This window comes from Arvicanthis niloticus, chromosome 2 (genome assembly GCF_011762505.2).
Source record: "Arvicanthis niloticus isolate mArvNil1 chromosome 2, mArvNil1.pat.X, whole genome shotgun sequence".
In the NCBI taxonomy this organism is placed as follows: Eukaryota; Metazoa; Chordata; class Mammalia; order Rodentia; family Muridae; genus Arvicanthis; species Arvicanthis niloticus.
In genome coordinates, this window is record NC_047659.1 from 143,038,101 (window position 1) to 143,062,941 (window position 24,841).

General features: G+C 45.6%; 1 protein-coding gene across 4 annotated transcripts; it reads left to right on the top strand.

Moving 5' to 3' along the window:
* Positions 1-1,455: 1,455 nt before the first annotated feature.
* On the top strand, positions 1,456-24,841 carry Stx16 (syntaxin 16). Of its 4 annotated transcripts, none has more exons than XM_034494888.2 (9): positions 1,456-2,334; positions 9,759-9,770; positions 15,811-15,918; positions 16,645-16,785; positions 17,605-17,770; positions 18,644-18,735; positions 19,129-19,272; positions 20,263-20,343; positions 22,082-24,841. In XM_034494888.2, exons 1-9 carry the CDS (start codon positions 2,203-2,205, stop codon positions 22,184-22,186), a joined length of 981 nt encoding a protein of 326 aa, XP_034350779.1. In that variant the 5' UTR covers positions 1,456-2,202; the 3' UTR covers positions 22,187-24,841. The 4 variants fall into 4 exon arrangements, with proteins under 4 accessions (XP_034350779.1, XP_034350780.1, XP_076786452.1 ...); XM_076930337.1 differs by lacking the exon at positions 9,759-9,770 and adding an exon at positions 15,601-15,716 and having other exon boundaries at positions 1,457-2,283; XM_034494889.2 differs by lacking the exon at positions 9,759-9,770.

A 24,841-nucleotide genomic window follows, 5' to 3' on the forward strand; every position in this document is an offset into this window, starting at 1 on the left:
GAGAGGGGGGCTTAGCCACGTGACTGGGGTCAGCTCTCACCAGCAGGGTGGGCTGCCGGAACTCTTCCCTCACTGCACAAATATCCCTTGGGGTCTACACACAGGATTCCTCTCATTTCGCTCCACGAGATAAACCCGGGGCCTGTGGTTTTGGAGCCGCCGAGTGCATAGTTCTATGGCCTCAGCGGGGTCTGTGCTGCTTGTCGTCCCCCGATCAGCCCTGGTTGATCGTCGACCGCTGCGGGGGAGTGGGCGCTGCAGAGCTCAGCTCAGGAAGCAGGTCCCCACAGTCCTCGCTCTCAGCTGCTCTCTGGCGCCTCGATTCCTCCATGCATTCATTGTGTTATGTGCCTCAAAGATACTTTTCACACGAATGCTTAGTAGCTGCACATGGAGGAAGGAACACGCGCCCTTAAGAGGAAAAGGCACCCGGGGCTCCTGAGCCTGACCCTACTCGGCTCCCACGCCTGCCTCGTGACACCCGGGAGATGCAGGGGACCCTCAAGTGTGGCCAAACTGTTCCCAATCAGACCCAAAGCTGAGGCCAAGATTGAGGGCAAGGTACCCCATAAACTCGACCTGCTGATATGGGTCTGTCATCCAGGCTTGCTGGTCTGGTCGGTGACCCTGTCTTCCTAAGCTGCTCTTTTCTAGGAATGCGGTAGTTGCAGCCCTGGGGGCCCCTGGGAGACGCCCCCCATCCCACCCCAAACCAGGGTAGCAGCGAGTTGGTTGCGTGGCTCCAGAGACCCAGAGGCTACCGAGCCACAACACAAAGTTCATTTTGGAGGAGTGGGACTAAGGGGGTGCCTCTAAGTTTAGGAACCTTTCCCACTTGTGCACAACACTAGTGCCCCAAGTGTGGGTGCCTGACCACTCTCGACTGCCCACAGCAAGGCCGGCAAGGCCCAGCCCCCTAGCCTTTCTTTTTGTTGTTATTTCTTTTTTTCTCTGGCCTGGTTGTTTTTTCGGATACTTTTTTATTTTTTATTTTTTTTTTTTTCATAGTTAAAAAAAAAAGAAAGAAAGAAAGCCATCTCAGCAGCGCCAGCCGCCTGCAGTGGAGCGTGCCTGGCCTGCAGAGGCAGCCGTCTTCCACTTTTTCTCCGCCCCCGCACAGGACTAGGCTCTGCAAGAGCCACATTTCCACACCTCTGCCTGCTTGACAGTCCTACCAGAAGTTCACAACTGCCTGGACCCCAGTGGTGGTCTTTGGCCCCCGGGCCAAGTTTTTGAAGCCTTTTTTGGGCCAGGACGCCTGGCCCAGAGCCTCAACACACTTAGGAAAAGGGGAACCGGGCACCCCGGGCAATACCCCAGAGAGGGCGGAGCGCTCCCATCCCCGGGGCAGGGCAATAAGGGAGCTCCCACTCCCGGAACGTTGCAAGCAATCTCATGAATGTCGCAGGGGGGCACCCGCGAGAGACGGACAGGAAGAGGGCTGGGGGAATGCTAGAGCCGGGACCACTGTACGGAAGCGGCCTTGGGCAGGGTTGCAGCCTTGTCCCGGGATGGAGGGTGCCGGTGAAAAGGAGTGAGGAGGCTGGGGAGGCAGGCCGTGAGGTCCTCGTGGAGGCCTGCAGCCTGCTGGCAGTGGAGGACCTGGCCACCCAGGAAAAAAGGGGGTCAGGTCAGGCTGAACCTTAGAAGGCTCAGTCGACTTTTGGGGAGCTGTAGACGCTCCTTTGTAGTTCTGGGCTGGGGCCTGTTTGGAGCAGGCCTTTTGTGAGGAGAGTTAACCAAAACTCGGAGTTAGAGCCACATGCCAGACACGCAAGCTCTCTAAGTTAGGGTTAGGGCGCCAGCACCTTTGGGCAGGTCTTACAAAATGAGTGGGTAGGGGTCTTTTCCATCCCCTAGCCGGATTGGCGCGTTACACGCTTGTAGATCCAAGGTTGGATTGGGGAGGGGTCTCCAGGACGTTAGGTTTCTATGCAAGGATTGGGGGGATTCACGTGCTTTGAGATCTGAGCCAGGCGTTGGGTAGGGGGAGTCAGACAATTGGAAAGCCTAGGTGGTTATTTGGGGAGGGGTCTTTGCGCTTTGGCGGAGCGCAAAATTGCGCTGCAAAAGCCTGAGGCTTTGTTTCCAGAGGTTTCTATGCAAGAGTGGACCAGCTAGGCCAGAACAAAAGAAAGTGAAAAACCAGGACTATAAGGGGGGCTGGGGGACCCTGAGAAGGGGGTTCACAAAGGGTGAGACATGGCCACCAGGCGTTTAACCGACGCTTTCTTGTTGTTGCGGAATAATTCCATCCAAAACCGGCAGCTGTTAGCCGAGCAAGTGAGTAGTCACACCACCTCCAGCCCTCTGCATTCACGTAGCATTGCTGCGGTGAGTCTCCTGGCGGCCTCTCCAGACACACACACCGTGTGCACTGCGGCTTTGCCTGTCTGTCTGTCTCTGTCTGTCTCTCTGTCTAAAAAGGAAAAAAAAAAAAAAGAACAACAACAACAAGGTTTCGACAACTAGGTGTGATACAGGTGGAAGCGGGGTTCCTTGGCCAAGAGTCATGGGGCACCTACAACCCTCAATGGGGACCACAGTATCAATCCCTTACTTTAAGCCTTCTAACTTCTTGGGCCTTCTAATCCCCCTCCCCCACCTTCTGTCGATCTTGCTCGACGGGCAGCCTCGATTTACATATGTTTTAACTCCAGGACTTGGATCCTAGGCCTTTCTCCTACCTTTTTGTTCTGTTTTGTTTGGCACTCTCCTCCCCACCCCACCCCCGCCCCTTGCAATGGCCTCCCTTTGGTTCTGTGGGTCAGGTGGTTGGTTAGCTGACTCAAGTCTTTGCAGAACAACCCCCTCTCCCCCCCTCCCCAGGAAGGAGTTGTGGGGTGTGTGTGGGGGGGTGTGGTCTGCTCATTTTCTTCCCCCCACTATTTTTCTTCCAGTGGCCCCAGCCCTCGGTGTGGCCACGTACCCTAGGAGTAATTGCTTTGCTGTTTTTTTCCTGAGGGCTCATGTTGGTGAGACTGCAAGGTGATAGGCGCTTCGTTTTCCATTTCCCACACAGGAAATTAAGCTTTTCTCTCTATTTGAACTTTTTTTTTTTTTTTAAAGAAAAAAGAACATGATTCGGATGTGAAAATTAACCCCCCAAAATAGCACATGGCTTTTGATTTATTGACCAGAACTTCACTTCGTCTAGCAGTGTAGGGCTTTGTTGTTGTTGTTGTTCTTTTTCAAAGCAATGTTCCAGAAAGATTGCTGTATTTGGTTTGTTTTTGATGAAGGCTTTGGCTTCCAGAGCCTCAGTTTCCTGCTCTCTCAGTTAGGGGCGGGTCTGAATGGTGCAGCCAGATGAATATTGTTAGCTTTGTAATACCTTTAATTGAAGAGGTTTGAATGGAAGCACCTTGAAACCTGGGGGAATGCACGGGCACCACAAGACCTTAGGGGCTGTATTTGAAATACAGTTCGTGAGTCCCTGCAGCTTTCCCACCTTTTAATTTTTTCTTTTATCATTTACTGAAGTGCTGATGAAAAATTAAGCTGTGTGTCCTGATTGCCACGGTGTTGCCAAGACAGTCACCCCTTTTTAGGTCACCGTGGAAAACATGTTTGGCCATATTATTCACAGAGAAGGGATTTTTAAGCCCTGCTAGCAGTTTTAAGGATAGTAGGATGCAGGATTTAAGATTCATTTACAAGGCATAGAAAACCAGCTCAGAGTGTGCTGGGGCTTCTGTTTACATTTGTATTTGAAGGATTTTTACATTTGTAAACTGAAAGAAATAATATAACATAGAAGTAAGCAGGAAAAAAATCTTAACATGTAAATGTGTTCATTCTAATGCTGTTTTTGAAAAGAGTCTCCAGAAATAAACTGAGGAATAGTGAGAAATAGTGAATGAATAGAATCCGTGGGTCTTCAGTTATGTTAACTAAGGGTCTCCAGTTCTTTATGACTTAATTTTATGCTACCTCATGGAGGAAAAAAAACAAAACAGCTAAATCCACCCTAAAGCATCTAGGGTCTCCATTTTAATTGATGAAAAAGATAATTGTTTTTTAAAATTTAATTCTGTAAAGTTGTAAGTACCCTGAGCCTTTAGGTAACCCAAGAAAAACTTTTTGACCCTTAATTCAGAGAGTTTAAAAACACAGTATCTTGGATTGGCAGCTTTTCAAAAATACGTTGCTGGATCCAACTACTTTTTAAATATTTTTCTAAGTTAGACAGTTTGAATATATATCTGTTTGTATATCTATCTATCAATCTATGGAATAAAATAATTTAAAATGCTTAGCTGTAGAATATAGTTTGAAAAAGAAGGTAATGTCGAGAAATATACAGCTATATTTAACAAATTCAGACAGTTTTTTGAAAATGATACATAAGTCCAGCTAAAATATGTAAAATATGTATGTTCTTGTTGAAGACAAGAACGTTAAAAATATTTTCATATATCACACCACTGAAAATACTAGAGGCTTCTATTAGCCTGTGCTTCTGGAATTTTTCTTAGATGACTAAAAAGAACTCAAGTCTCTGGAAATACCTGTGCATTCAGTTTGGTCTGCCCACCCCCCCTCTCATTCTACAACATCCCCCCCTGCCCCCCGCAAAAAAAAAAAAATCCCAGCTCTTTTCAGTCCAACAAAAATAGTTTGCCTAAGTTACAATTTAAAAAGCAAAAATACATTTTATATTTCTGCATCTTAATTGTGTTATTTAAAATACAAACAGCATGCTGTAAATCTCTGTTTCCAACACACAGAATTTTTCAATTTGTTCATAAGGTTTTTTTCACAAATCATTTCTGCACACAAAATAATTAAGAATATTAAGATATTAACAGAATAGAGATTATAAATTTTTTATAATTCCAGAAGTCAAAAAAGCATTATAAATATTTTGTAAAGACAATTTTAAAAAACTACAGTGTCATTCATTCAGTGCTTCTAGCTCAGAACAAATTTGTGAACCACATTTTTGACTTGCAAATTTCAAAATCATGTAGTAAATCAAAAGTTTATCAGTTAGCTTTGAATATGGACAAGATATTAGATGATATTAGATTATCCAACTAATTGTAATTAAATGTAATTGTACTAGCGATCTTGAAATGCTTAATACTAACATAGCACTCATTTTATATATTCTGCTCTCAAAAATAAAGGGAGCAGCCAAGCAGAGTGCTCTGACAGATCAGAAGCACAGCTTTACCTCAGGGAGGCAAACCACTTTACTTTTCTTTTCTTTTTTTTTTTCAGCAGATTTTTCAGCTTAGAAAAATTACAAATAAAAACTTAAAAGTATATACTTGTCTTAGTCACATAAGACAAAAGAGACAATTTGTAATTGCATATTTAAACTTAGATAATTAAAAAGGAAGTAACCAAACCAGAGAATTTAATTTTTTTAAAAAATCATTACCTGGAAATCTAAATTTCTTATTAGAAGGGCAAACTGTAGACATTGATTTTGATGTGTATATTGTCTCATCTGTAACCAAAGGAAATATCTAAAATAATAGATTTTATTTAAAAATGTAATATTGAGCTTTTATGTCCTTACATGAAAACAATACTAGAGTAATGGATTGCAGAGTAGTGTGTGGCTGTGCCTATCTCACACAACTCAAACCACAGTGGAAGCCTGAACCGTTAAAAACATTAAGCTCATATTTTTAAATAGTTTGAAGAAAAAGCTCTAAGTTTATTGGTGATGGTTGCTGCAGGAGGCTGTGTGTGCAATGTAGACTTACAGCTAGGTGCAGGTAGATGTGCTGCAGACAAGGATGGATTTAAGGAGGATTTGCAGCAACAAAACAAACATCAGAAAGTCCTAAGGGCCAGAATGGACTTAAAGGCCTTGGCCCAATGTCCCTTTTTGTGGAGCCCTTATGTTTCACTGCTGGACACTTCTGTGATAGGCAAGGCATTCGGCAGCAGTCACCTTTTACTTCTGAAATGTGTTTTTCTTTATCAATGGCAGCAATTTTCCTGTCTCTTGCTCGGTAGTCTGTCCCTGGTGTCTGCAGCAGAGGACACTAATTCTTCCTGCATGTGGACCCCACAGCTGCCTTGTTCCCTGGAGGGTTTTTCTAGGTTCAGCCATCCCGGGTCAGACGTATAGTTTATTTCTTCCCTGTGAGTGAGGGCTGATTTTTCTCTATTCTTTGTAAAATTCAGCACAGCATCTATCCAGATTTCTACTCATTTATGTTTTGTGTTCATATTAGTAAAGTTAACTGTTAGAAACAGACTGGGGGTTGATTTTTGTGTCTAAGCCAAAGGCACTTGTTGGTAATTTTCAGGAGTTGTGTTCTGCCTTGTGTTTGGGGCATCCATCACGTTATCCCTCGGGCAGCATATGATAAAGGGAGAGTGATGGATGTGAGTCTGGGAATTTAGTCTAAGCCCTGGTCTGCCGTGGATGTAATCTTTTTGGACATCTTTTGTCTCGTTGCTAAATTGAGGATTTTGAGTGAGGTGATCTCTGGTGGCCCCATCAATTCAGAAGTGTTTTCTGCAGTTCTGTTTTAATACTTGTTTCTCCTGACCAAAGCACACAACCTCACCTTTAAATTGAAAAGGAGAAATCCATAGTCAACAACAGTGTGTGGCTGTCAGCTCAAGGTTACTAATGAAAAATACCTAGAAGTAGCTCTAGCACTGTGCAGAAGTAACTTTTTGACATCATGTCTGCCAAGAACAGGCAGTGCCTCATGTAGGCAATTGCAAGCAGTTAGCTTCAGGAACCTAAATGGATTTATGAAGTTAAATTAATGTATATGTATAATTTTTAAAAATTTTTAATCTTGGAATGCCTGAAAGGGGGAAGCTGAGCCAGCTGGTTGAGATGCCTTTTGTTCTTGTTTTCATGGTTCTTGAGATGAATCTGAGCCAGGGGTGGGGGCACTTGGTTACTGTTGACTGCTGATCTATACTCTGCTGTAAAAAAGCATGCACAATCTATAAATGGAAGCTAGACTTAATTGCTCCTAGATTAGTTTGAAACTAGCACATTATTTTTAATAAAATCTGTGTTTGGGGGTGGGGGAAGCCTCAGGATTAACTACGGTTCTAGGGAACTCGGTCCTTACTCAGTCTTGACTGTAATATTAGTGAAGATTTATTGAGTGCTTACTGTGTGCCTGGCAAGGCTGAGCCTGCTCCATGTATAACCTTGTGTCATACCGGATGGAGCTGGTGCTTAGGTGGTTCACCTGAGCAGAGTGATGGGGTAGTGGAGTCAGGACATGACCCCAGTCACCCACCTCACAAATTTGGCAATGTGGGTAAAGCCCTGGCCACACTGGCCCTGGCTGCTGCCCAGTGGGTATGGGAGGACATAGTTGTTTAATGACATTTTTTTTTTTACTCTTGCAGTAGGCTAGGCTGGTATTTTTTATTTTTTTTTACAGCCATCCACAGTCAGTTTAACTTGTTCATTGAAGGTTTTCAGTCTGCTGGAAAAATCCTGTCTCTGTCTGTAGGCTCCAACTATGAAATCATTGTGTATTTCTCCTTAGACGTATGTGCTCTTCTGCATGTAAGGATTCTGTTTGAGCAGGAGACTGACTGCGAATAAGCGTGCTTTGCTGGGTGAGAGTGAAGCCAACTTTTATTTTGGCAGCAATGGGAATAAAGTAAACACCAGTACAGCACAGACCTGTGCTTCCAGCTCGCTTTGCTCAACCCTTCCAGACCCCTGAGCAAACACAGATGGGTCTCCACTTCTCAGTTTTATGTAGAAAGTCCTTTAGACTATAAATTCCAAATGCTATTTGGAATTTTTCAATGTTTGCTTGATTGCATGCCATGGGCAAGTCACAAGCCTTGGTTTAGACAATATAAAGGTTTAGAAGGTGGTGATGGGTAGTTAAGGTGTTTTCATTGGACTATATTATGCTCTTTCCTGATGGTAATTCTTAGGTTTTAACTCAGGTCTTGACTAAATTTCCTGGTAATTTTGTGGTGGGAGTTTTGAAAACCTCCTGTTTTTTAAGAAATAAAATGAGGGTGGTCTTTGAAAAGGTGATGTGCTGAATTTATTCCTGATGTGCAAGTGATTCCAGGAATTATTAAATAAAAATAGAGGATGGAGGGTGGGATGGGGAAAGGCTTGGTGCACCTGGGATGCCCCCATCCTCGCCATCAGCAAATAATGTGACTGTGACATTTTTTGAAGTGTAGTTTTGAGCATTTGTAAGTGTTGCTTTTATTCCTAGAGTCTCGTGATTGTAATTTCACCTCTTAGTGCCTAGTAATTGTAGGAATGAGAAGAGGATGTGTGTGGGCAGCTAATAACCCAGCGGCACGGCTCAGGTGCAAGGCTGCTTGCTTATACACAGCGGCTTATTGTGCCGATTCCCAAGATGGAGCCCTGGGAGGACCCTCAAAGGGATCCAGGATCAAGCTACATTGTGGCCTTCATCTTACATCTGCCTAATTGATTAATAAAAAAAAAAAAAAAAGATATCCGTGCTCTCTTTCTGGATCTGCTAAGCTTTTTTTTTTTTTTTTTTTAAATACATATTTTGTTTTCTTTTATAGCAAAATGAGATGAGATAAGATGAGCTATTTCCATGACTTAGTCTCCTCAGGCTCAACCCCAGCAGCACGCCTGTGTGATGCATCTTCGTACCAGCGGGGGAAGTGCAGGATGCCGAGGCTCTCTGCTCCAAGAGGCTCTCTCCTTAGATTTTTAGACAGGGACATTATTGTGTGATCAGTCCGTGTTTGAATTTTGTTGTTGTTTTGTTTCATTTTGTTTTTTGCTAGCATTGTGTGATAATACTTTGGTATCAATAATCAAGCTTCATTTGCACTACTAATCTTTAAATAAGAAAATTATGTTTTTTGGTTTTTTTTTTTAATTTACTGCTAAACAAAAATTCACTGCAGTTGTTTATTGAAATTTACCACTAATTATTCCATGATCAATATTGTAGAAAAAAAGGACCTTGTTTAGATTATCTGTCATTAGTAACTGTCTCCTCAGAAGATAGAGTTCCATGCTGATCTAAAAAGGAATCTTCAATTTTCAACTGAAATTTAACCCTCGAATGCCCAATGCTCCCTCCCCACACCGGTTAAAGCTGGTTTTTACCTGCTGCTTTGTCTCTTTGGTTTGCAATGCTGTGTGGCACTCTGTATAGCTGCGCCTAATCACAGCACATGGCCAGCTAATGCAGGAGTGTTTCTTTCTCTTCCCACCTGTGCCTCCATGACTGGGGATACACCATGGTTATCCACAGTGGCATTTAATTTGTAAGGTATTTAGGGAGAGTTACTGCAGCATTATTTGAATGTAGCCATTGGTAGACACTTTCGTGGGTTGTTTATATTTTAATTTTGTTGCATTCTCTGAGCTGATTGGCATGTTAAAATATGCATTTATATGACACAGTAACATTATATTTTATCATTTTATCCTCCTAAGGAAGTTAAGAAGTGATATTATAAGTGATAATTGATACTTACTAAAAAGATTACCACTATAATTTAGTGAAACAATGCAAGTATATTTTGCTTGTCCACAGTATGCTTTAATTTTTACATCTGTTATTGGTTGCTATCTTCTTTAACAAAAGAACTATAGTAAATAAAAGCACATGTTGAAGTAGCATTTTAAAAGAAAGAAGACTGTAGGACAATCTTTTAAATGTTGGGTTTTGTAGTCAATTTGAGTAGCTGGATACATGTCTCCTCACCTGATGGCCTTGTGTGTCTATCTGCCCATGCCTTTCTTCTGCTCTTCCTGCCTGGACGGCCCGACGGCAACACCACAACCACAGGAGCTGGATGAGGTACTGTGCTTTGGGTATTTTTTGTGTGTTGGGTGATTTTAGTTTATAAAATAACTGTTTTCCTGCAGTCTTTGTTCATATATGTGACACTAGCCCTGCATACATTTAGAGTTGGTTTGAACTACTGTGTGGAGTGAATTGACGTTGTACTTCACTTATGTTTGCACCATGTGAAGTGACTTAGAAGGGTGTTAGGAGCCATGTTTCCTGTTTGGGAAAGTTCTCAGTTTGGAAGCAGCCATGTATGAGAGTTGCTTGAGTGGGAAGCTACCTGCGTCCAGGATGAAGGCCTCAGACTCTTGATTTCTCAGATAAAGAGGATCTAGTGGTTGAGGTGGAACAAAGTGGGACAGGCCATCTGATGGAAGTCTCAGACAGGTAGGAATGGAGCTGTAAGTGCTGCTGCCAGCTCACTCGTGCCTCGTGCTCAGGATGAAGTAAGGGATGCTTTATGTTTTGGTTGTTACTGCAGAAGCCCAACCTCAGCCCCTTCCCAAGAGCAGCAGCTCATCAGGAACCTAGAGAGCATGCATCTGGTTCTCTCAGTGTGGGGAGGGGTTGGGTTGTTTGTTTTGTTTCTGTTGTTGTTTTTGTTTTTTGTAGCCCTGTTGAAAGGGCTAGGGACAGAGAAGTGACACTGCTGTTGACCACATTAGTGGCTCTTTGTGTCTCAGTGATGAAGGGATAGCAGGGTTTTTCTGAGGGCTGCCTGAGGGAGGAAGTTTGTGTAGAAAGGCAAATCTGGAGACCAGGATCCCTTCCTTTTATAAGCCTGCAGGTTCCAGCTCCTGGGTTTGTTCTCACTGTTCATTAGAAGAGCCTAACCTTGCAGTCAGTGATGACAACAGACTGCACCACTCAACACCCTTGGGAGCCAGTCAAGCAAAAGGCAGAAGAAAGAGCTCTAGTCCTGTGCCTGCTGCAGACCACCTGTAAGAGCTAATGGGGAACGAGCTCCCTGTCATGGCACTGCATACAAGAGGAACAGACCCCTGTTCCCCTCTTGTGTTTGTTTTAAGAAGAAGAACCCATATTCATGTGGTATGAAAAGATGTATGGAGTGCCATTCACAGTGGGTCCCTCCTTAGACTAAGGAGGGAAATGGGCTGAAAAGAAAGCTTCCATTTTGAGTCTGTTCCTATTGCATACATACATGTAACCACTGGAAGGTATCCCTTCTGTATTAAAACACACCCTAGCCCAAAGCTTAATGGTTAAGTAGGTGCCACAGCCATCCAGGTCCCATCCAGGGTTCTCAGTGCCAGAAACCTGGAACCTTAGCCCTGGGTCGAGGAAGCGTGAAGCTAGGGGTAGGATCTCTTGGGGCACAGTGATGAAGATGGGTTTGCTAAAGAAACTCTTGCTAGGTTAAGCCTGACACAGAGATTCTGGTAGACGTGGAACAGTGGTGACATCAGGGTATGAGGTTGTCCTCTTCACTAAATGGACTGAAACTTAGAATATCCTTGAGGGCTGAGGAAAGAGGTGTGGTTATAGGATGGCAGGTAAAATAGTTAATAACTCAGGGTCAGCCTCGTGAGGAGCTTGCTTCCAATCCTTCTCCCTGCTGTTGGAGCAGCTTCTAGAGACCAGCCTTGTGTGAGAGGAGCTTTGTGTTTCCTCATGGTTTTTGAGTTGGGGTCTCACCCCATGTAGCCCAAGCTGCTCTCCAGCTCTTGGCCGTCCTCTTCTCTTCCTCGGCAGCCCAGGTGCCAGGCTCGAAGATGTGCACTGCCACATGTGCTCCCCGGTCACATTTCTTGTGCCTAGCATCTGTGGGCAGCACCTTGGCGGAAGTGTGGTGTGGAGCTGAGCTGTCTCTGACTCGTGCTCTTGGCTCTCTTCCTGGGTCGCTTCACTTCCTGCCCTTGTCCAGCACCATTATGTTGTTCACAGAGTGTAGCTTCCAGAATTGTATGCGACATACTTTATTTACCTCATCCATTCATTCCACCCATTTACTGTTGACTCATTCAGCTAATTATAATTGTGTGTTCATTACTGTGAAGTGCCAGGTGCTGAACGAGGAACTAGGGATGTTGTTGGAAAAGGTGTCCAGAGGCTCGGTTCACCGGGGGGGGGGGGGGGGGGGGGGGGCAGGAAGGGGGACAGTTTGGGCTTCAAAGCAGTGTCTTCTGTTTAGTTTAGTAAACATCGTCCGCTTGGGTGTCTTGGCATGAAGCGATGGATCTATCTGAGAGCCTCCTGTTCCTTCAGGTAGCCCTGCAGGCAGACGTATTAGCCACTCTCTGTTCAAGCTGAGCCCTGGAGACGCTGCTGTCTTTCTTGCTCAGGAAGTGTGTACTATTTGGGCTGTGGAGGAGGAGGCCATTTTCCATCCATATTGTGGTCAGGGCAGCATCTACTCTCTCCTGTCTTCTGGGCCTGGCCTTTACATTTTCTGCCTTGGAGAGGTAATCTTCCAGAAGATGGGAGCTATTAAAAACTTAGAAGGTATAAAATATAAGGATCCTAAGCCACCTAGACTTGTGATCCAGCCCTTGTGGCCTTGAGTAGGTGTCCATGCCAAGTGTTTCAACACCCACTGAGGGTAGGACTGTGTCTTCAGCTGAAAAGACAGGTCTGCAAGCCTGCTCAAGTGCTGTGCTGGCGGGTGGGCAGGAGCTCCTGCACCCCTTTGTTTTTTAGCTTGTGTACATTGAGGAAGGAAAATGGTGAGGTAGCAAGATTATCAAGATAGTGTGTGAGATTCTCAAGGTTTGTGCTCTCTATTTTGTGTGCCATCTAGGAAGTGTTTTCAGTAATTTCATCATGAGAAGATAGTATTACTTTTAGTGTCAGATTTAGGTAATTTGGGTGTGACATCTCGATTACTGTATCCACTGCTTGTTCACTGCTCCCTGAGCCTAGAGACAGGCTATCCTCAGGCTTTGGCTTCAAGATACACAGGCCCATTTGCAAGAGTTGCCAGACTGTGGTTTGTCATCCTCTGGACAAGGGTTGAGTGGTCATGCAGTCCAGTTGCTTGTCTGAGCTGCTCTTGTTCCACTGTCAAACTTGGCTTAGATCTCTGTGCTTCTCTTCACTGTCACTGAATTGTCGGTATATGGGGTGGATATTGTACGAGTGGAAGGCAGTATGTTTGCAACAGCAGGATTTATAAGGCAGGGTGCATATGTGTTTGTTCCATAGGTCAGGAATTTGTCTCAGACAAATGCCTATGTCTGGAGTGGAGGCAGGGCAATAGGCATTCCTCAGGGAGGCGTGAGCTGTGCTGTGAACACAGCCAGGGGCCCTGAGGTAGGTCAGTCACCCATGGTTCTTGGAAGACAGCCCTAAGGACACAAGAATTCTTAAAGTTCTTAATTGTCTAATGTGCAGTTTGCATAGCATTCTTTTCTTACTAAAAAAAAAAAAATCTTTTTATTTAATTAATTTTATTTAAAAAAGATCTTTTTTAATTCCAAAAGTACAAGTTTATTAAGAAAATCCTAACTCATGTTGGGTTTTGGGAGTAAGGAGAGTTGGAATTAGGCAAGGTTGATGGGGAGAGGCGTGGCTAGTGGGCATTGTGCGTGCGAAGGACAGAGGCTGGACTTGTGTGTACTCAGCACAGCACATTAGTGAGGGGAGGGAGCTTCCGGAAGTTGGAAGGGTGATTATTTATTTTGCCTGTAAGATATATTTTCATGTTTCTGTTTGTTCCCATTTCAAATGGTTGACGTTATCTTCAGTTGTTTTCCCTTCTCAAAGCACACGCTCTTTTTCAGTAGTACACACTGTGATACACATTACAAACCTGTCCCGATAAGAGACATGGAATGTTTCCTCTCAGTAGGATGGGGTTTCTGTCATGATGAACTATGGCCATAGACTCTATCATTGACAAAGAACTGGTCACATGCAGGTCCTCAGTCTCAGTGCAGTGCAGGAGAGCAGCAGTAACTGTGCAGGCTGGCACCCCTCCCTCTTGAGGTCTTCTAGTTTGCCAGCTTCCCTAGGACCCATTGAGTGAGTGTCCTGACCTCAGTCTTGATGTCCATAGAATGGGGACATGTCTCATGTAAGCAAAAGCGCTGCTTAAAACAGTACGGCCCACTTCAGCTGGATGTTCATATGTGGTTTGTGACTCCTAGTGAGAGTGTCATCTCTGCACACTGTCTTATTAACCAGTTGATGTGATCTCTGTCAGAGCACACGTGAGAATGATGCCCATTAGAGGTTACTTTCTATGCCTCATTACTGTGGCAATTTAAAGCTAGCTGTGCTTTGTGTGGTTTTCTGGACTTGAGTTCAGGTTCCACCATCTTATATCAATGAGTCAGTCAGGCTCTACTAAAGACAGCACATCAGAGCTGGGGCTAAGCAAGAGGCTTGCCTCTGGTCAGTACGCTTCCCACAAGGACATTCTGGGTGGCTGTGGAGTGAGAATGTGTCCACAGTGGTCAAGACAAGCCTGCTCAAACTGGCACTTGGGTGCTAGAACCTTCTCCAGCCTGTGTAGGTGCTCCAGAAAGATCCAAAGCCTTGGGTCGTCTTTGCTGTCTGTTTAGTAGTCCCTTGTCCTGGTTTATTTGCTTAGTGAACTGTATCTGTATTGCACAGATTGCTAAGAGTGAGCATTTGGGGTAGGGTGGGGATTCTGGAATCAGCTGACCTAGGTTTTAATCTGTTACATTATCAGTAGTGTGGTGGCTTATGGCAGGTTATTTAACTTTTCTGAATTTCAATTCTGTATTTATAAATTGAAATAATATTCCTCAGTTCAGCTGGGTTTTGTGAGGATTAAAATAAGACCTACTGTTAGTAAAGGCTTAAAGTGGCAGAATTGCCAGGCTTTGGAATTCCTGTTGGTGTGCGTATGAAGGAGATGCCACCGATTTAGGCATAGAAGGAACATGGACCTACAATGATGAGGTGGACAGTGGTGGATGTGCTCCTTACCAGGCCTTGGGTCCATTCCTGCCATTGTGGCCCTTGCTGGATGCTGGGTCAGGTAAAGGTCAGGCTACAAGAAGTGGGGGGGGGGGGTGCTGAAGATAACAGTTGGACAGTTGGAGTTGGAGTGTGAGCTCTCTCAGGATTATAGGGTTGTTACTTGAAGAGTTTTTAAGGTTTTTATTTTATTTTATTTTCTTGTATGATAGTTTTCATTTGTGAGAATTTTAGATTTGCCTCTTTATTGTTAGGTAAGCAAATATGCATTTGTCAAATGAATAAAAAATAAATATAGATGATTACAAGGAAGGAAGGGGTGGACGCTGCTCATTCACAAAGCATCGTCTCTGAGAACGGCTGCAGACCACAGCCCATTGTACTGTGGGTATGATTGGGGGCTTTTGAAATTAGCATTTAAAAATCCTGTGCTTTGGGGGACTTGTAGATCATTTCCAATCCATTCTTTGCCTCCAGGCAAAATAAATAAATCATCAGGCTGATCCTGTGACTTCCCTCCCACTCTCAGAAGTGTCCAAGGCAATAGATATTGCAAATTAAAAAAACCAGAAACTGTCATTTCAAGGAATGACAAGGGAAGTGCAGCCAGTGGACTTGTAGCTGGAGCAGACTCAGCTGGTGTGCAGAAGGCAGGCCTGGCTGACTCTAACCCAGGCAGCGCTTTGGCCCATGCACAGTCTCTGCTAACCCTTCTAAGCAGTTTTTGGACATATTTTAACATGTAGCTAACGGTCTGGTGAGGTAACTGGACCAACTAGATTTCCATAGCAGGCCTGCTGCGGCCACACCTGCAGCCCAGCAACGCCCAGCACACTCACCCTCTGCTTCCTGCTGCCCTGCCTCAGTTCTGCTGCTGAGAGAGAGGCCTCTCCTTAAGGAACTGGTCTCTGACATTTTCATTACATTTCTGTAGCCAAGTCACGTCAAAGTTGTATCCACAAGAATGTCCAAGGTCGTTAAGAAGTGGCGCATGGCAAGATAGGAATGGAGTTCAGACCTTAGTGTATCCAAGACAAGTGTGTAACACAGGCATGTGCATTTCCCCTGCCTTTCCACATCCTCGAGGAGGGGAGGGGGAGCCACATCCACGATGACCTCTGACCATGCCCATTATTCCCTGTAGCTTGCTGATGACCGCATGGCACTGGTGTCAGGCATCAGCCTAGATCCAGAAGCAGCAATTGGCGTGACAAAGCGGTCACCTCCCAAGTGGGTGGATGGAGTAGACGAAGTAAGTCCCTACTTATGTCCTTTTGTGTGTTTGTGTGTTAAGTTTGGATGACAACATGGTTGAGACCCATGGACCACAGAGTGAAGCAGGGCTGGGTCTGGCCGGCTGCTCCATGATGTGCACTTAACATTAGCAGCAACTACTTGAATTCTAGAAAGAAATGAAAAACTATGAAATAAGGAAAAGTGTATGCATCCTTGTTTTAGATTTATTTATGTTAGTTTGTTTGGTTTTTCCAGGCAGGGTTTCTGTATGTATCCCAGGCTGGCTTCTAACTCAAGAGATCCACCTGCCTCTGCCTTCCCAGTGCTGGGACTGAAGGCATGTGACATCAGCTATTGGCTTATTTTACTTTATGTGTATTAGTGTGTTGCCTATGGGTATATCTTTGTATGAGCTGTGTGCCTGTGGAGATCAGAAAGGAGCACTGGAACTCCTGGAACTGAAGTTACACAGATAATTATAAGCCACCATGTGGGTGTTGGAAATTGAACCCAGTCTTCTCTAATAGCAACAAGTTGCTCTTAACTGCTGAGCCATCTCTCCGGCCTTTGAGTTCTTTGTTTTTTTTTTTTTCCTTTATAATTTGAATTTTAAAAGTTTCTTGTACATCAGTAGTAAGCCAGTACATTCTACTGAGTGCAGATTCTGGTGTAGCTAAATGTCTTGACTACAGATGGATAGCTGCCAGGCATGAGTGGGATTCTAGTGAGTTCATCTGTTTAGATACAGTATGACGTCGGCCGCATTAAACAGAAGATGAAGGAGTTAGCCAGCCTTCATGATAAGCATTTGAACAGACCCACCCTGGATGACAGCAGTGAGGAGGAACATGCCATCGAGATCACCACCCAGGAGGTCACACAGGTGAGAACACATGCTAGTCTTGGGGAGGTGCTGACCCCTCACCCTCCATCCCAGCCTTTGCCCCACACTGAACCCAGCCAACACTGCCCTAAAACTCTCACAGGCACTTTGAAAAACCCAAGGTCTAAGAGTGATTTTCGGAGTGTGTGGTTTTTAGAGGTATATGTACTATTTTTCAGTTATTGGTAGATATCACTGTTGATGTTAAAATGTGTAGTTGATGTCACACACTAGGACTTGCAATTTCATGCTAAAACACAGGTCTACAAGAAGATAGGGTTGGTATTTTAATGGAAACACATTTGAACCAATCTTTAGGTGATATGACTGGTAAACACTAGTTTAAAGTTTGGTGTTTGTGTGTTCAAGTCTCCTTTGTATTTACTTTGAGAGTAGACATCCAAATGTCTGAAGCCAGCTTTGTAGCAGAGTAGCTATGAAATGTTTTTCCTCCAGTCTCTAACTCTATTTTCTCATCTGTAGTATGGACATAAAAGTCACACCAGTACCTGCCTCGTGTAGGAAGTCAAGTAGTCAGACATACAGTAAGTAACAGGGTGTGAAGTGAACATTATCCGGCACGTGGTAGATGCTGTACAGACAAGGTGAAGTTTAGATGTCTTCAGTGTGTATGTATGAAACCTCCAGTCACCTTCTTCCACCCCTGTAATACACACATACACAAACCCATGCACACTTGCACTTGTGCATATACACGTCCAACCTGACCTTTCTATACCAGCCTGCAGAGCAGGGCGTCTCCTGACAGAGGCCTTGGCTAGAAGAGGCTTTTGATGTAAGCCAGAGCTATTCTCTCAGCTCTTCCATAGGTGCCAACGCGCTGTGCAGGCTCTGCCCAGCCGGGCACGCCGGGCCTGCTCGGAGCAGGAAGAGCGGTTGCTGCGGAACGTGGTGGCCTCCCTGGCTCAGGCCCTGCAGGAGCTGTCCACCAGCTTCCGGCATGCACAGTCTGACTACCTGAAACGTGAGTGCAGGCCTGGTGAAGGGACTCTGGAGTAAGAAAGATTGTGTTTTCTGTCCTCCTTTGCTGGGCTTTCTCCTTCAGCACCTACCTTTCATGGTTAACAGCTAGTTAGGCACATTCATACCTTTTGAACAAGAGGAAGCTGCCTCCCTAGGGGCCCTTGCTGAGGAGAGAAGGCCTGGCTCCTGGAGCAGTGGTACAGACAGTTTCTGTCCGGGTGACTAGCATTCAGCCCTGGCTGTGCACAGACTTTCAAAGTCACGGTGTTGTTACAGAAGCCTTGATGTGACGTTGGGCTCTGTAGGTTTTGATGACATGTATCAGGGCCAATTCATCCAATAGTGACATCTGCATAGTGACAGTGCCCTTGGGGTCTGAAAGCAGGGTGCAGACAGTCTTGTGTCAGCATACCCTGGTACTGGGTTTTTCTATGTTTTATTGTAAGGGATAGAACCCACTTACTCCTGAAACACTGCTCCCTTTCCCACATATCTGCCTTCATTTCATTCCTTCAGATTCTGGTCAGAATGCTTCCTAGAGAGTCTCCAAAGGACAGATGCTGATGTGGTGGTAGAGTCTGAGAGCAGCAGCTGGAACAACTGTTTCCGTTTCGCTTAGAGAAGCCTCAGATAGCTGGGTCCTGTCTGTCTTGGCATCCTGTGAATTGGGCATTTAGAGAGTGGCTGCCCTGAATGCCCTGAACACTTGGCATGCTGTTGCAATGCTTTAATGCAAGCAAGGCTCCCCCTCTGGAGGTGGGCTTCTTTAGACCTGTTTAGGGGCCTCCCCTTGCTGTTGGGTTTTACTCTTAGCCTTTTTAGTGGTAGAACAGTAGCCATTCACATTCGAGTAAAGTGGGCTCCTGTCTGCTAGGCATGAAAAACCGAGAGGAAAGATCACAGCATTTCTTCGACACCCCAGGGCCACTAACGGATGATGGAGATGACGCTACTCTCTATGGTCAGGTATGCAATGGGACAGGTGTCTGTTGCTTCTTTTCCTAAGTTCCTTGCCTCTATCCAGTTCATGGTGGGCAGCTGTTGTCTTGTGCCTGCCAGGTAGTCCCTGCTGCAGAAAGAGCAGCCATGCTGGACCTCCCTCCCAGTTGTCACAAAGAGGCCTGCAGTGTGCACAGAGCCATCTTGGAGCCCGATGTGGCTTCATTCTGGACCGTCCACTTCAGCTACTGTATCATGTGCCATGCTGTTTCAGGGTTGGGGTCCTTGCTTCCTGTCTAAGGAAAAAAGTTATCCGTTGCCGAATGCTTTATACAAATATTTTCAGAATTTGTTTTCTCTGAATGTTGTCTAAAGTAGCCTGCCACAGCTTTGCTGACAGGAAGACTCTTGTTTGGACAGGGTTTCACGGATGACCAGCTGCTGCTGGTAGAGCAGAACACACTGATGGTGGAGGAGAGGGAGCGGGAGATCCGTCAGATTGTACAGTCCATTTCAGACCTCAATGAAATCTTCAGGGACTTGGGAGCCATGATTGTGGAGCAGGTGTGTGTCCTGCAGGGTGCGCGCCCACCCTTCTCCATGGTCCTTATATCCTATCCTCTAGTTGGGAAAACGTTTAAACACGTGCTTCTCATGCCTGATGTGTTTGAATGTATGTGTGTGTTTGTGGGTAATATGGACTTCTGTCATTCCCTGTGAAAATACTGGGGGTTTTTTTTTGTTTTTTTTTTTTTTGTTTTGTTTTGTTTTTTAATGTGTAGAGGGAGGAATTCTAATGCTTTCTGCTCTGCCCCAAAGATACTTGTGTGCATGTAGTGCATGTATCCTTTGGAGGCCTGGCAGACCCTGACCAAACCTGACCTGATTCTGCCAGTATACAAGATTCCCTTCTGACAGTAGTAGATGGTTGTATAATGGCTGTTGGAACCACCAGCTTTTAAGTAGAATTAAATCGTTATTCATTGCTACAATCTGATTAGGGCATTTTATTATCTTGCCAACAGGAATTTGTTTGGGTCCTGGTCCCATGAAACCAACTAACGAGTATTGAGGCACCATCAGAGTTGGCTGGTTAACTGCCATGTTTCCCTAGGAATTACCGTCTTTCCCGGTCCATCCTCTGTAATTTCTGTAGAAACCAAGAGACTAGACAGTTCCATAACCTGTCCTTGAGTCCCAAGTTGTCATTTAGACAGTGATTGGAGCAATCTGGCCTCCTCTATTTGCCAGATCCAAGTATTAAGTCAGCAAGAAATGGGAAGCCAAGTCCTTTACTCCCAGGACAGGTTTCTAAGCCCTAGTACTTCCAGAGGTAGCATATTCATACCTACAAGCCTAAACTAGAACTAGAAAGCTCGTTTTGGTTCTTGCTGCAGCTGACACAGTACTCTGTGCAGAATGCCCTAAACTGTTCAGGGGTCTGACACTGTTGTGGTGTGGGTCCCGAGGTCTGTGATAAACATGTCTTGGGATTGACAGTTCAATCTCCCTAGCTGTAATTATTGATCATCTGTACCTTCTCTTATTGCTCAGGGTACAGTCCTTGATAGAATTGACTATAATGTTGAACAGTCCTGTGTCAAGACAGAAGATGGCTTGAAACAGCTTCACAAGGTACTACTGTTCTCCTTGGTGGGTCTTTAGGAACCGCCAGCCCTCCTGGGAGGGTTTCTTCCTCTGTCACCTGGCCTCAACCCAGACACAAGAAGGTAGAGGTGGACTGCATTGTCTTATTGGGAGCAGCTGTGAGCTTGCTTTCATGCTGCAGCCTGGTATCAGGCAGACCACACCTTGAGATCAGACAAAGCTGGGATCCTAGATTTTCTTTCCTGTTAGAGAAACCTTGTTGTGTGCTTGGAGGGTTAGTACTTACTGCTGCTAACTTTGGGTGTGGGGGTTCACTTCTGACTAGTTACTGGTGGAAAACTCTCAACAAGGCTAAAACATGTCCTTGTCCTCACTGTGTCACCTGTTCATGGAAGGGAGTGGGTGCGCTCTTGTTGAGGACCTCTTTCATGGGCTTGCATGCTTGTTTTTGTTTTTAAGAAGTTCTTAGAAGTCATTTTCCTGTAGTCAGTTATGAGAAATGGGCTTGTGAACACCAAGTGTTGCACACGTTCCTTTGAAGGGAACGGAGCCGCCTGTACTTGATAGACCAAGTCAGAAACCCACTGCCGCTACTGGCCCCAGGATGAGCATTTTTCTAACTCATGAACAGTCACACTTTTCCCACAAGCAGAAACCACTCGATTTTACCCTGGTACCAGCTTGCAGGGCCCCAGCCTTGTGGCCACTGACCAGAGGCCGTCTCCGTCCCTGTGCTGTCTAACTTAGGGCACAGAAGGCTTGCTTAGCACTGTTTAGTCATGGAGGCGTCAGCCTGTGCCTCAGAAGCTAAAGCTGCCTGCCCCAGCTTCTATACAGAAGGTTTGAGTTGCTGCTAAGTTACCTATAGGCTCTGAAGTTTGTCACAGTGGGAACCATGCTTTGTGTTGTGATCTTGTTGTGATGCAGACTAGACAGATGGAGACTTCTCTGTGGGAGGGACTGGACTGCACACCAGCTAAGACTTTGCTTTTGGTCTGGAGTTATTTGAGAGTTTTCTCACAGTGTTGGGCTTGCTGTGAGGAATGGTGTATCAGCAGACCACACTGGCAAGGCAGCTGAGACTTGGGAGTGGCTCCAATGGGCCATCTCTCAAGGTGGTCTCCCATCCTGTTTCCAGATGGGAAGGGGCTTTTCTGGGTGGCTGGTGGCTCCCTGAGGCTGGGTAGCTGCCAGTGCCCTCAGTCTGTGAGCATGTCTTCCTTCTCTGAGGGGTCCGTGTTTCTTTGCCACTACTCATTGACATGTGTGGGGTTCCTTGGTGTTTCTGTAGGAGAGGGGGGGGTACAGGTGAGGGGAAAATGTGCAGATGGGTCTTTGGAAGCTCCTCTGTGTGCTATTAGTTCAAGGACAGGGGTGGTATATATACACACACCATTGTCCATTTCTTCCGCCAACAATGAGATGTTCTGTTTCCAGGTTCAGAAGAAGTGACCCCAGGGCCTCTTGGGGTCACTGGTTCTATGCATTCTGGTCACCCTTTGCTGGAAAGGGAAGAAAGACAATGTATATTTGTCCCAGGCACAGGGACCTTCTTGAGAATCGAGTAGGAAGTAGTAGGCCCAGTGTAACTTGGTGTCTCTTGACCTCTGTCTTCACACTGTGAACAGGGTCTTGATGGTTGATATCACACTGAGGGAGGCTGAGCAGTGAGGTCTGCCTTTAGTGCAGACTTGAGACCCTGCTGCAGATCCAAGGCTTGTGTGAGGTCTTGTGAGGAAATAACACATTCCCTCCTCTTTTGTAGGCAGAGCAGTACCAGAAGAAGAACCGGAAGATGCTGGTGATCTTGATACTGGTTGCCATCATCGTAGTCCTCACTGTGGTCCTCATCGGTGTAAAGTCTCGCTAGTGGCACCAAGGTCTTGAGAGTGCTACTGCATGGTTTAGTGGGGCTGGGCTTGACTGGTGGCCACCACTGTGCTGTCCAGAGAGTGCAGTCCACTGGCCCAGCAACGGACAGCGGACCTTCTGTGGACGCCTTCTAACTAGTGGACTGGCGTGCAGGCACAGCCATGGTTCCCATCGGTGTCCAGAGTCTAAGGACTTGATGCTCTTGCAGAAGAGACTGGCCTGTGACCAGCTGTGGTGTGACTGCGTGTGTGCTTTAGTGAGGAGTGGGAGGTTTGCGGTGCTGCTGAGCTCTGTGGAGTGCGCATGCTCATTTTAGCACTCGTGTCTGAGCAGCATGTTAAAGAAGTTTGGGAAATTTTTTTTTTTTAACCATCTGGTTTTTAAGAAGTTTGGTACCAAAAATTTATGAGTATAGAGGCAGTGCCTCTCCATCTTCCCAGCTGAAAACAAAGCAGAAGTCCTTCAAGGATTTATAATCTGTTCCCATTAACTTAATTCAGCTTTCCATCACTGTTAGCGATCAGAGTAACAAAGTGTGAAAAATAAGAAACCATCATCGATGTTAATTAACACATTTAGATGGGCCAGTTAAACCAGCTTCGTGTGTTGAAATCAATTGTAAATAACATGTTCCTCATTCAGAATTCTGCCCTGCATTTTCTACTGTACACCAAGAGGGGTTGCTAAGCAAAACCTCCTGATTCAGAGACTTGGTCGTTTGAACCTGCCTCACGTTGCAAGAAAGCTTGACAGTGTCACGAGCTCCATTGAGCCAGTGTGTCCCCAGCCACCTTCCTCAGTCCATTACTTACATTCTAGCTACGTAATGACCTGTCCAGCCCTGACTCCATTTAATGAACTGTGAATTTACACAGAGGCCATTTCAAATGGTCACCCCATTTAGGATTAGTAGATCTCAAATTATTAACCAAACATCACTCCATTTCAAAGTAAAATATTCTACCCATGATTTGATTTATCGACTCTTCGGTTGCCACTTAGCAATTGCCCAGAAAGCGGGTATATTCCTGAGGACAGTGAGAACCTCACCTAGGGAAACCCTGTGTGTGTGTGTGTGCATGCGCGTGCGTGCGTGCGTGCGCGCGCGCGAGTGCGCGTGTTCCGAGTATTTCCATGCGTTCACGTGTGAGCATATTGCATGCATATCAGATCGCCAAAGTCGGGTTCTGTTTACCTACCTGTTAGCTCTATGGTGCTTGTCTGCCCTGCAGAACTAGAGCGATACAGACCAGATTGACGAAGCTTTGAAGACAAGGGTGTGCGTATCTCACTTGCTCTGTTTGCATCAACACTGCTGGAATTTTAGTGGTCTTTGTGTAATTATTGATGGCTTTTGAAAACTGTCTCTGCCTCTCTTAAATTGTTTAAACAGTATGGCCCTGTTAGGTGTGTTACATTTTTATTTGGACCAGGCATATGAAATGCCTCTCTGGAATTCACTGAAGGGTGTCTCGGAACTCCAGCTCAGATCTAGAAATGGAGTCAAGTAGACCCACCACGAGTTCAACCTCCTTGCCTGGGCCATGGAATAATGGGATTCTTTGGCAATGTTACTAGAGAGGGAGGGCACAGTTGGGAAAGAGGAGGCAGCACCTACCCCATCACTTGAGAATTGGGGAAGGGTCTCTACAGACTCCTCTCAACCTCTGAGGTTAGACAAGCTGTTCTGGGTAGACTGGCCAAATGAGGGGACCTGCTTCAAGCCTTCCGGGAGATGATGCTGAGTCACTGGGAAAGCCTTGTAAGAAAGGATCACTGTTTATCTATAATTTAGTTCCCTGAATAGATTGTTATGGGGCGATTGGTTAGAAATTGTCCCAAGGACCTGTGGGGAGAGGGACTGTCCCCTTCTGCCTGAAGGCAGTGTGGTGCTGGTCTGGGCCCACGCCACCCTGGTGGGTGTCCTGAAGGGCATGGATGCTTGGCCTGGGCCTGGGCCTGTGCCAGTGCTCGTGCCCGTGCCTGTGCCCGTGCCTGTGCCTGGCTCCAGAGCTTTATGCACGAGCTCTTTGGAGTCCCTGCCCTTTTCTGTTGAGCCTGTTCTGGGGGAAAGATGAGAAGCCTTTGAGAAGTTAGTACCCATGTCCTGGTAGGTCCCTCTGAATAATTGCTTTTGGAAGAGGACTCTTGTACCTGCTGACAGCCACTATCTGTGCGTCTGTCCTTCCCTTCAGTCTGTCCATGGAGGTGACAATCACACAGACCCATTTCTCCCTGTGCCTGGGAAGCGCCTTGGGGAAGAAGCCCAGCCTCTGGACACCACCTCCCTCTGCTGCCCTGCTGGCTCCTGCAGAGTTGGGGTGGAAGGAGAAAGGGGAAGAACAGTCCTTTGGGGCCCCTGATCTTTCCTAAGACTATCCTAAAGTTGCTGTCTTCATTCTGTTTGTTGGGGGTGGGGGGACATTGGGGTGCTGGCTGGGCCACTATGTAAAGCAATGTGTGTCTAATTTAACGGATGTACCACTTTTCTCTGCTAATTGAGAGAGCATTATTTATTTGTTTTGACACAAGTGCTTGCAGTGTTTCATCCCAGCTAATGGCTTCTTAAAGGTAATAAAACCCTTCAACCTAATTGGTCAGATAAGACTTTTTCCTTGTATGCTTAAATAAAGCAATTAGTGAAACGCTTCTA